Source organism: Somniosus microcephalus, chromosome 9 (assembly GCF_052327205.1).
Source record: "Somniosus microcephalus isolate GS21.2 chromosome 9, FLI_Smic_1.0, whole genome shotgun sequence".
Taxonomy (NCBI): domain Eukaryota; kingdom Metazoa; phylum Chordata; class Chondrichthyes; order Squaliformes; family Somniosidae; genus Somniosus; species Somniosus microcephalus.
This window is the reverse complement of record NC_140995.1, coordinates 241,391,832-241,404,455: the sequence shown is the minus strand read 5'-3', so window position 1 is coordinate 241,404,455 and position 12,624 is coordinate 241,391,832. Positions and strand designations below refer to the sequence as shown.

Below are 12,624 nucleotides of genomic sequence, written 5' to 3'. Positions count from 1 at the left end.
TTCTTCCCAGACCTGCAAACTCGTGCAATGTGTCCCATCTTTCCGCATTGCCTGCATATTTTGTTCTTGGACCAGCAGTCCTTCTGGTCATGGGTTGTTCTGCCGCAGCGATAACATTTTGCAAATCCCCGTGTCATTTCGTGGGTGCCGTATTCCTGTGGCATTTGCTGTTTTTCTGCAGCTCCCCTTGCTGCTGCTTCGTACGATACTGCCACGCTGAAAGCCTTATCTAGCGTCAGCTCTTTCTCTGAGAGTAACCTCTTCTGGGTTCCTTCACTCAGGAGTCCACAGACAAATTTGTCCCGTAGGGTATCTGCCAGTCCTGCTCCGAACTGGCAGTGCTTTGATAGCTTGCGTAGTTCCGTAAGGTAATCAGCATTGCTCTCATCTTTATGCCGATTTCTCCTGTGGAATTTAAATCTTTCTGCTATCAGCAGCGGTGCAGGATTTAGGTGTTCCTGTAGGATATCAACAATTTCATTAAAACTCTTCGCCTTCGGTTTGGCTGGAGTAATCAGGTTCCGCAATAGGCTGTACGTTCTTGCGCCCATTAAAGTTTAGTAGTACCGATGCCTTTTTCTCATCGGCTACTTCGTTTGCCTCGCAATATACCTCGACTCTTTCCACATACGTGGTCCAGTCTTCTATTGCATTATCGAAGGCAGTGATATTGCCAGTCTTCGGCATCTGGGAAATCTAAGATGGCGCCTCCCGCGCTTTGCCTTCTTCCCCGATTTAACAAAATGGCGCCTCCCGCGCTTTGCCTTCTTCCCCGCTGGATTAAGATGGCGCCTCCCGCGCTTTCTGTCTTCTCCGCTGCTGCTAGAGCTGTTGCTGGCGTTTTATGCCTTGATGGCGACGCCCTATGGTCTTCGCGCACTTCCCCCCCGCGCTGCTGCTAACGCCGCTCTCCGCGGTTCCCGTGGCAAACTGCAGCTCCACGCGGCTTTCTGCGCTTCTAATTTTTATTATTTCCCCGTTGTCGGAGCAACCCTGCGGGACACTTGCCTCCCTCTTCTCGGGTCTGTACGCTGCTCGGCTTCGTAGCGCCGGCCGCGCCCTGTGTGCTCCACCCTCTCTCTCCTCTTCCCGACAACGCTGCTCGGCCCCATTGAAAAGCCACCCGATCGAGCTCTAGACCACCGCAGCCCAGGAAGGATCAGTGTACTACCTGACACCAGCCCGATTAGCTGACACACCATCGACAGGATAACCAAGCCCCGCTCTCGACAGCCTCTCCTGCAAATCTTCAACTCCGATGAATCAGAGGCGGATGCCCACGGTCGACGCCCGTTTCTTCTGTTCGTTTATTTTCTTTTTTTCTTTCTTCCTTCTGGTCTCGACCTCTGATAACTTTGCTTCAGGGATGGATCCCCATGAGGTGGTGCAGACTGTAGGTAAGTTCGGATCTGCTCGTCGCCAGTATTATGTCCGTGTATAATTGAGACACGGACTGCAGGAGTTGGTTATAACAGGTCTTTACTGAGTGGAGACAACCTGGAACTACTATGCAAAAGTTACTACACAGGCTTATATACAGGGGTGGTCACTACTGGTACTGCAGTATACAGGGGCTGCAGAATATAGTTCCTTCTGCAAAGTACATACACTACAGATTTCAACACAGGTAAGTGTGAGGTCATCCATTTTGGACCAAAAAAGTAAAATCTGAGTATTTTTGAAATGGTGAAAAGCTCGGAACAGTGGCAGTCCAAAGAGATTTAGGGGTCCATGTACACAGATCACTAAAATTTAGTAGTCGGTTACAAAAAAAAAATCATAAAAGGGAGGAAGTTTTGCTACAGCTATACAAAGCCCTGGTTAGCCCACGTCTGGAGTGCTGTGTACAGTTCTGGGCATTGCACCTTGGAGGGAGTGCAGCGCAGATTCACCAGAATGTTACCAGGGCTCCAAGGGTTAGATTATGAAGAGAGATGACATGAACTAGGCCTGTATATCCTGGAATATAGATGATTAAGGGGTGAGTTGATTGAGGTTTTTAGAATTTTGAAAGAAACTGATAAGGTAGACAGAGAGAACTTCTTCCGCTGGTGGGGGAGTCTAGGACAAGGGGACATGACCTTAAAATCAGAGCCAGGCCATTCAGGAGAGAAGTTAGGAAACACATCTTCACAAATAGCGTGGTTGAAGCTTGGAATCTCTCCCACTGAAAGCAGTAGATGCTAGCTCAATTAATAATTTTAAATCTGCGATTGACAGACTTTTGCAAGATAAGGGTATTGAAGGATATGGAGCCAAGACAGATGGATGGAGTTAAGATACAGATCTCAATAAATGGCTGAACAGGCTCAAGGGGCTGAATGGTCTACTCCTGTTCGTATGTCCCATTCTCTGTCGTCAAATTACAGTATGCAGACGACGCTTGCGTCTGTGCTCACTCGGAGGTCAAACTCCAAACCATCGTCAACACCTTCACCGAAGCGTACAAGAGCATGGGCCTTACACTAAACATCCATAAGACAAAGGTCCTCTACCAACCTGCCCCCGCCACAGTATTGCCCCCCGATTATCAAAATCCACGACAAGGCCTTGGACAACGTGGACCACTTTCCATAACTTGGGAGCCTACTGTCAACAAGGGCAGACGTCGACGACGAAGTCCAACACCGCCTTCAGTGTGCCAGTGCAGCCTTCAGTCGCCTGAGGAAGAGTGTGTTTGAAGACCAGGACCTCAAACCCGGCACTAAGCTCATGGTCAACAGAGCAGCAGTGATACCCGCCCTGCTGTATGCCTCAGAGACATGGACCATGTACAACAGGCACCTCAAAGCACTGGAGAGGTACCACCAACGCTGCCTCCGCAAGATCCTGCAAATCCATTGGCAGGATAGGCGCACCAACGTCAGTGTTCTTGCTCAGGTCAACATCCCCAGCATCGAAGCTTTGACCACGCTCGATCAGCTCCGATGGACGGGTCACATCGTCCGCATGCCCGATACGAGACTCCCAAAACAAGCGCTCTACTCGGAGCTCCGGCATGGCAAGAGAGCCCCAGGCGGGCAGAGGAAATGCTTCAAGGAAACCCTCAAAGCCTCCTTGAAAAAGTGTAACATCCCCACCGACACCCGGGAATCCCTGGCCCAAGACCGCACAAAGTGAAGGAGAAGCACCCGGGAAGGCGCCGAACACCTCGAATCTCTTCGCCGGGAGCAAGCAGAAGCCAAGCGCAAGCAGCGCACGTCAACCCAAGCACCCCACCCACCCGCCTCTTCAACCACCATCTGCCCCACCTGTGACAGAGACTGTAGGTCCCGCATTGGACTCATCAATCACCTGAGAACTCATTTTAAATCTGGAAGCAAGTCATCCTCGGTTCCGAGGGGCTGCCTAAGAAGAAGTTTCTATGTTCCCGTGTTGAACACATAATTTAGCCATTATCACATTGCTATTAGCAGGATCTTGCTGTGCGCAAACTGGCTGCCACACTTCTTACAGTGACTACACTTTAGAAGTACTTCATTGGCTGCAAAGTGCGTTGGGAGATCCCGAGGTCATGAAAGGCGCTATATAAATGCACGTCTTTCTTTACACAAGGCGCAACAGGTGAAACTCGGACATTTACACAAGGCACCTATCATTCAAAGCTGCCTGATGTATCTCGGGATCATGTATTATTTCTCAGCTGGTGAGGTTAGACATAAAATAAATGCCATTATTCCTTCCACCGACTGCACTGTCATCATGGAGATCAACTGACAACTGTGAATGTGTCTATTCTTCTGCAGCTTCAATTCAGGATGGAGGGAAATAGTCAGATCGTCATCTTCTCCCAGCTCAGGGGAGGGAGTGGAGTGGGGATACAGTCAGACAGTGGTGTTCAATCTCAGGGGAGGGAGTGGAGTGGGGATACAGTCAGACAGTGGTGTTCAATCTCAGGCGAGGGAGTGGAGTGGGGATACAGTCAGACAGTGGTGTTCGAGCTCAGGGAAGGGAGTGGAGTGGGGATACAGTCAGACAGTGGTATTCAATCTCAGGGGAGGGAGTGGAGTGGGGATACAGTCAGACAGTGGTGTTCAATCTCAGGGGAGGGAGTGGAGTGGGGATACAGTCAGACAGTGGTGTTCAATCTCAGGGAAGGGAGTGGAGTGGGGATACAGTGAGACAGTGGTGTTCAATCTCAGGGAAGGGAGTGGAGTGGGGATACAGTCAGACAGTGGTGTTCAATCTCAGGGGAGGGAGTGGAGTGGGGATACAGTCAGACAGTGGTGTTCAATCTCAGGGAAGGGAGTGGAGTGGGGATACAGTCAGACAGTGGTGTTGAATCTCAGGGGAGGGAGTGGAGTGGGGATACAGTCAGACAGTGGTGTTCAATCTCAGGGAAGGGAGTGGAGTGGGGATACAGTCAGACAGTGGTGTTGAATCTCAGGGAAGGGAGTGGAGTGGGGGTACAGTCAGACAGTGGTGTTGAATCTCAGGGGAGGGAGTGGAGTGGGGGTACAGTCAGACAGTGGTGTTGAATCTCAGGGAAGGGAGTGGAGTGGGGATACAGTCAGACAGTGGTGTTGAATCTCAGGGGAGGGAGTGGAGTGGGGATACAGTCAGACAGTGGTGTTGAATCTCAGGGAAGGGAGTGGAGTGGGGATACAGTCAGACAGTGGTGTTCAATCTCAGGGGAGGGAGTGGAGTGGGAATACAGTCAGACAGTGATGTTCAATCTCAGGGGAGGGAGTGGAGTGGGGGTACAGTCAGACAGTGGTGTTCAATCTCAGGGAAGGGAGTGGAGTGGGGATACAGTCAGGCAGTGGTGTTCAATCTCAGGGAAGGGAGTGGAGTGGGGATACAGTCAGACAGTGGTGTTCAATCTCAGGGGAGGGAGTGGAGTGGGGATACAGTCAGACAGTGGTGTTCAATCTCAGGGGAGGGAGTGGAGTGGGGATACAGTCAGACAGTGGTGTTCAATCTCAGGGGAGGGAGTGGAGTGGGGATATATAAGAACAGGAGTAGGCCATTGAGCCAGTCGCGCTCTTGTGCTCAAGGGTTAATCATGCTGTATATCTCCAAGAGTTGAGGGAGTAAAACTTTCCAACTTACCAGCATTCCCATATTTCAGTCTGTGCTCAATGACAGCAATAACAGCAATGGAAGTCACCACGGTAACACCAATCATCTGTAGCCTGATGTCGAGCCACTGCACAGCGCTATTGGCAGCGTAAAAACAGCGTTGGTTCAGCTCAAGGCGACGACCATTCTCCTCCTCAAACCTGAACACACCAAGAGCACAATTAGCAAAGACCATACCAACTGATTGGACAACAACCCCTACATTATAAAGGAAGAAACTGGATTAAAACAAAGTCAAGTCATACTGATAGCACCCTGGCAACAATATTGGAGGGATGGTTTCAATATTGAAGGAAGCCTTCAGGATAAAGAATAATTTAGAGCCTGCCCTGCCCTGACTCCTGGGATTCTTTGATGGGACAGTGTAGGCCAGGGTGATCAAACTCAATTTACGGGAATGGTAGCATAGTGGTAATGTCACTGGGCTAGTAATCCAGAGGCCTGGACTAATGATCCAGAGACGTGAGTTCAAATCCCACCACAGCAGCTGGGGAATTTAAATTCAGTTAATTAAATAAATCTGGAATAAAAAGCTAGTATCAGTCATGGTGATCATGAAACTATCGGATTGTCATAAAAACCCATCTTTATGGAAGGAAATCTGCCATCCTTACCTGGTCTAACCTACAGGTAACTCCCGACCCGCAGCAATGTGGTTGACACTTAACCGCCCTCTGAAATGGCCTAGCAAGCCACTCAGTTGTAACAAACCGCTACGAAACAGAATAATAAAAATTAAACCGGACGGACCATCCGGCATCGACCTCGGCACAGGCTACAGACACGGCAGCGGCACACCCAGCCCAGTTAACCCTGCAAAGTCCTCCTCACCAACATCTGGGGACTTGTGCAAAAATTGGGAGAGCTGTCCCACAGACTAGTCAAGCAATAGCCTGACATAGTCATACTCACAGAATCATACCTTTCAACCAACGTCCCAAGCTCCTCCTGGGTATGTCCTGTCCCACCAGCAGGACAGACCCATCAGGAGTAGCGGCACAGTGGTATAGTCGGGAAGGAGTGGCCCTGGGAGTCCTCAACATTGACTCCGGACCCCATGAAGTCTCATGGCTTCAGGTCAAGCATGGGCAAGGAAACCTCTTGCTGATTACCACCTACCATCCTCCCTCTGCTGATGAATCAGTACTCTGCCATGTTGAACGCCATTTGGAAGAAGCATTGAGTGCAGTAAGGGCACAGAATGTACTCTGGGTCGGGGGCTTCAATGTCCATCACCAAGAGTGGCTCGGTAGCACCACTACTGACCAAGCTGGCCAAGTCCTGAAGGGCATAGCTGCCAGTCTGGGCCTGCGACAGGTGGTGAGAGAACCAACACGAGGGGAAAAACCTACTTGACCTCGTCCTCACCAATCTACCTGTCACAGATGCATCTGTCCATGACAGTATTGGCAGCAGTGACCACCGCACAGTCATTGTGGAGACGAAGTCCCGTCTTCACACAGAGGGCACCCGCCATCGTGTTGTGTGACACGACCACTGTGCTAAATGGGATAGATTCAGAACAAAGCAAGCAGCTCAAAACTGGGCATCCATGAGGCGCTGTGGGCCATCAGTAGCAGCAGAATTGTATTCCACCACAATCTGTAACCTCATGGCCCGGAATATCCTTCACTCTACCATTACCATCAAGCCAGAGGACCAACCCTGGTTAAATGAGGAGTGCAGAAGAGCATGCCAGGAGCAACACCAGGCGTACCTAAAAATGAGGTGCCAACCTGGGGAAGCTGCAACACAGGACTACATGCATGTTAAAAAGCAGAAGCAGCATGCTATAGACAGGGCTAAGCGATCCCACAATCAACGGATCAGATCAAAGCTCTGCAGTCCTGCCACATCCAGTCGTGAATGGTGATGGACCATTAAACAATTAACGGGAGGAGGCTCCATGAATATCCCCATCCTCAATGATGGTGGAGCCCAACACGTGAGTGCAAAAGACAAGGCTGAAGAATTTGCAACCATCTTCAGCCAGAAGTGCCGAGTGGATGATCCATAGCGGCCTCCTCCTGAGGTCCCCACCGTGACAGAAGCCAGTCTTCAGCCAATTCGATTCCGGCTATCATGCTGAAGACTTGTGCTCTAGAACTAGCCGCGCCTCTAGCCAAGCTGTTCCAGTACAGCTATAACACTGGCATCTATCTGACAATGTGGAAAACTGCCCAGGTATGTCCTGTCCACAAAAAGCAGGACAAATCCAATCTGGCCAATTACCACCCCATCAGTCTACTCTGAATCATCAGCAAAGTGATGGAAGGTGTCATCGACAGTGCTATCAAGCGGCACTTACTCACCAATAACCTGCTCACTGATGCCCAGTTTGGGTTCCGCCAAGACCACTCTGCTCTCGACCTCATTACAGCCTTGGTCCCAACATGGACAAAGGAGCTGAATTCCAGAGGCGAGGTGAGAGTGACTGCCCTTGACATCAAGGCAGCATTTGACCGAGTGTGGCATGAAGGAGCCCTAGTAAAACTGAAGTCAATGGGAATTGGGGGGAAACTCTCCACTGGCTGGAGACATACCTAGCACAAAGATGGTTGTGGTGATTGAAGGTCAAGCATCACAGCCCCTGGACATCGCTGCAGGAGTTCCTCAGGGCAGTGTCCTAGGCCCAAACATCTTCATCTGCTTCATCAATGACCTTCCCTCCAACATAAGGTCAGAAATGAGGATGTTCGCTGGTGGCTGCACAGTGTTCAGTGCCATTCACAACTCGTCAGATAATGAAGCAGTCCATGCCCGCATGCAACAAGACCTGAATGACGTTCAGGTTTGGGCTAATTAGTGGCAGGTAACAGGAAACAGAGTAGGAGGAATAAATGGGTCTTTTTCGGGGTGCCAGGCGGTGACCAGTGGGGTACCGCAGGGATCAGTGCTTCGGCCCCAGCTATTCACAATATATATCAATGATTTGGATGAGGGAACCAAATGTAATATTTCCAAGTTTGCTGACAACACGAAACTAGATGGGGTTCTGAGGAGGATGCAAAGAGGCTTCAAGGCGATTTAGACAAGTTGAGTGAGTGGGCAAATACATGGCAGATGCAGTATAACGCGGATAAATGTGAAGTTATCCACTTCGGTAGGAAAAGCAGAAAGGTAGAGTATTATTTAAATGGTGCTAGATTGGGAAATGCTGATGTACAAAGGGACCTGGGTGTCCTTGTACACCAGTCACTGAAAGCAAACATGCAGGTGCAGCAAGCAGTTAGGAAGGCAAATGGTAAGTTGGCCTTCATTGCAAGAGGATTTGAGTACAGGAGCAAGGATGTCTTACTACATTTGTACAGGGCCTTGGTGCGACCACATCTGGAGTACTGTGTGCAGTTTTGGTCTCCTTACCTAAGAAAGGATATACTTAGGTAAGGAGTGCCATAGAGGGAGTGCACCGAAGGTTCACCAGATTGATTCCTGGGATGGCAGGACTGTCGTATGAGGAGAGAGTGGGTCGACTAGGCCTGTATTCACTAGTTTAGAAGAATGAGAGGGGATCTCATTGAAGCGTATAAAATTCGGACAGGGCTAGACAGACTGGATGCAGGGGGTATGTTTCCCCTGGCTGGGGGGTCTAGAACGAGGGGGTCACAGTCTCAGGATACGTATAACACATTTAGGACTGAGATGAGGAAAAATATCTTCATTCAGAGAGTGGTGAACCTGTGGAATTCTCTACCACAGAAGGCTGTGGAGACCAAGTCACTGAATATATTTAAGAAGGAGATAGATTTCTAGACACAAAAGGCATCAAGCGGTATGGTGAGAGAGCGGGAATATGGTATTGAAAGAGAGGATCAGCCATGATCATATTGAATGGCGGAGCAGGCGCGAAGGGCCGAATGGCCTACTCCTGCTCCTATTTTTCCATGTTTCTATTCGTGCCACAGAAGTGCCAGGCAATGACTATCTCCAACAAGCGAGAGTCTAACCACTGCCCCATGACATTCAATGGCATTACCATTGCCGAATCTCCCACCATCAACATCCTGGGGGTCACCATTGACCAGAAACTTAACTGGACCAGCCACATAAATACTATGGCAACAAGAGCAGGTCAGAGGCTGGGTATTCTGCAGCGAGTGTCTCACCTCCTGACTCCCCAAAGCCTTTCTACCATCTGCAAGGCACAAGTAAGGAGTGTGATGGAATACTCTCCACTTGCCTGGATGAGTGCAGCTCCAACAACACTCAAGAGGCTCGACACCATCCAGGACAAAGCAGCCCGCTTGATTGGCACCCCATCTAGCACCCTAAACATCCACTCCCTCTGTACCGTGGCTGCAGTGTGTACCATCTACAAGATGCACTGTGGCAACTCGCCAAGGCTTCTTCAGCAGTACCTCCCAAACCTGTGACCTCTTCCACCTAGAAGGACAAGGGCAGCAGGTGCATGGGAACACGACCACCTCCAAGTTCCCCTCCAAGTAACACACCATCCTGACTTAGAAGTATATCGCTGATGGGTCAAAATCCTGGAACTCCCTACCTAACAGCAGTGTGGGAGTACCTTCACCACACGGACTGCAGCGGTTCAAGGTGGTGGCTCACCACCACCTTCTCGAAGCAATTAGGGCTGGGCAATAAATGCAGGCCTTGCCAGTGACGCCCACATCCCATAAATGAATTTTAAAAAATAATAATTTTTAATTTATGGTGAGGCGCCTGATCCAATATCCTGGCACTTGGCATGGGCCCATTCAGCAAGTTATTTGGGCACACTGGGGTAGAATTTGGGTGTAAAACAAGCTCAATGTATACCAATTTCTGGGCACAAGGTTCTGTACCTAATCTGTCATCGACATGGCCACTGCCATATTGGTCCTTGCTAATTTTAGGCGTCCCTGGCGGCTGCCTTTAATCTGCACTGGATCAATTTAAATTTGCACAGAAGAGCCGTGCGCTTGTCTCAGGGCCCCTCTGCAAATGCATGAAAAATGAAGTCAAAAATGCAGCATGCAGCTACCAACTAGTTTTGCCAGTTCTACAGCAGTCCTTAAAGGGACATCTGGAGGTCGCTGGACAAATGGTAAAGTTACCAGATCTCCACAAAATGCTGGATCCCATGCCCATGCCGCCCATTCCCCAGTCCTCTCTCCCCACTGCCCAAGCCCCAACACTCCCATCCATGACCAGCTCCCCAGTTTTTCTCTCACCCCTGCCCGAGCCCGCCGTCTGACCCCCATTTCCCAGTCTCTCGCTGCACCATCCCCGCCGCCCAAGCCAACTTTCAACCCTTATTTGCCCGTCTCCGTTTCTTCACAGCCCACATCTCCTGACCCCCAGAATGTGTCATCCTCTCCACTGACCCTCAGTACACTTCTCCCTAACCCCGCTCACCCTCCTTTCCCCGACCCCTGGTTCCAGTCCCCCTCTCCTCGACCCCGCCCCCCTCTACCCGAGCCCTCTCCCCAACACAGACCCCCGCCCCCCCTCTCCCCGAAACCCCCCGCCCGCCTCTCCCCGAAACAGCCCCCGTCACACCCGTCCCCCTCCCCCCAACAACCCCCCGTCCCCCTCCCCCCGACACACCCCCCGCCCCCCCTCCGACACAACCCCCCGCCCCCTCTCCCCGACACATCCCTGGCTCCCGCGTCACCCTCTCCCCGACACCCCCCCCCGCCCCTCTCCGACACAACCCCCTGCCCCCTCTCCCCGACACATCCTCGGCCCCCTCTCCCCGACGCCCCCCCCGTCCCCCTCTCCCCGACGCCCCCCCGTCCCCCTCTCCCCGACGCCCCCCCGTCCCCCTCTCCCCTACGCCCCCCCGTCCCCCTCTCCCCGACGCCCCCCCGTCCCCCTCTCCCCTACGCCCCCCCGTCCCCCTCTCCCCGACGCCCCCCCCGTCCCCGACGCCCCCCCCGTCCCCCTCTCCCCCCCGTCCCCCTCTCCACGACGCCCCCCCGTCCCCCTCTCCCCGACGCCCCCCCGTCCCCCTCTCCCCGACGCCCCCCCGTCCCCCTCTCCACGACGCCCCCCCGTCCCCCTCTCCCCGACGCCCCCCCGTCCCCCTCTCCCCGACGCCCCCCCGTCCCCCTCTCCCCTACGCCCCCCCGTCCCCCCTCTCCCCCCCGTCCCCCTCTCCCCTACGCCCCCCCGTCCCCCTCTCCCCGACGCCCCCCCGTCCCCCTCTCCCCTACGCCCCCCCGTCCCCCCTCTCCCCGACGCCCCCCCGTCCCCCTCGCCCCCCCGTCCCCCTCTCCCCGACGCCCCCCCGTCCCCCTCTCCCCCCCGTCCCCCTCTCCACGACGCCCCCCCGTCCCCCTCTCCACGACGCCCCCCGTCCCCCACTCCCCGACGCCCCCCCGTCCCCCTCTCCCCGACGCATCCCCGGCCCCCTCTCCCCGACGCCCCCACCGTCCCCCCTCTCCCCGACGCCACCCCCCCGTCCCCCTCTCCCCGACGACCCCCCGTCCCCCTCTCCCCGACGCCCCCCTCTCCCCGACGCCCCCCCGTCCCCCTCTCCCCGACGCCCCCCCCGTCCCCCTCTCCCCGACGCCCCCCCGTCCCCGACGCCCCCCCGCGTCCCCCTCTCCCCGACGCCCCCCCCGTCCCCCTCTCCCCGACGCCCCCCCGTCCCTCTCCCCGACGCCCCCCCCGTCCCTCTCCCCGACGCCCCCCCCGTCCCCCTCTCCCCGACGCCCCCCCCCGTCCCTCTCCCCGACGCCCCCCCGTCCCCCTCTCCCCGACGCCCCCCCCGTCCCTCTCCCCGACGCCCCCCCCCGTCCCTCTCCCCGACGCCCCCCCCGTCCCTCTCCCCGACGCCCCCCCGTCCCTCTCCGACGCCCCCCCCGTCCCTCTCCCCGACGCCCCCCCGTCCCTCTCCCCGACGCCCCCCCGTCCCTCTCCCCGACGCCCCCCCCGTCCCCCTCTCCCCGACGCCCCCCCCGTCCCCCTCTCCCCGACGCCCCCCGTCCCTCTCCGACGCCCCCCCCGTCCCCCTCTCCGACGTCCCCCTCTCCCCGACGCCCCCGACGCCCCCCCCGTCCCCCTCTCCCCGACGCACCCCCCGTCCCCCTCTCCCCGACGCCCCCCCGTCCCTCTCCCCGACGCCCCCCCCGTCCCTCTCCCCGACGCCCCCCCCGTCCCTCTCCCCGACGCCCCCCCCGTCCCCCTCTCCCCCCCCGTCCCCCTCTCCCCGACGCCCCCCCCGTCCCCGACGCCCCCCTCTCCCCGACGCCCCCCCCCCGTCCCCCTCTCCCCGACACCCCCCCGTCCCCCTCTCCCCGACGCCCCCCCCGTCCCTCTCCCCGACGCCCCCCCCGTCCCTCTCCGACGCCCCCCCGTCCCCCTCTCCCCGACGCCCCCCCGTCCCTCTCCGACGCCCCCCCGTCCCCCTCTCCGACGTCCCCCTCTCCCCGACGCCCCCCCCGTCCCCCTCTCCCCGACGCACCCCCCCGTCCCCCTCTCCCCGACGCCCCCCCCGTCCCTCTCCCCGACGCCCCCCCCCGTCCCCCTCTCCCCGACGCCCCCCCCGTCCCCCTCTCCCCGACGCCCCCCCCCGTCCCCGACGCCCCCCCGTCCCCC

The 12,624-nt window shown here is 55.6% G+C and overlaps 1 protein-coding gene across 1 annotated transcript in view; it reads right to left on the bottom strand.

Annotated features, from left to right (window-relative positions):
* abcc10 (ATP-binding cassette, sub-family C (CFTR/MRP), member 10) overlaps positions 1-12,624 on the bottom strand; it is a 257,280-nt gene that overhangs the window by 66,653 nt on the left and 178,003 nt on the right. Inside the window, exon 16 of the mRNA XM_085998249.1 lies at positions 5,053-5,300. Within this exon, the coding sequence (XP_085854375.1) occupies positions 5,053-5,300 (248 nt within the window). The remainder of the gene's footprint in view (positions 1-5,052; positions 5,301-12,624) is intronic.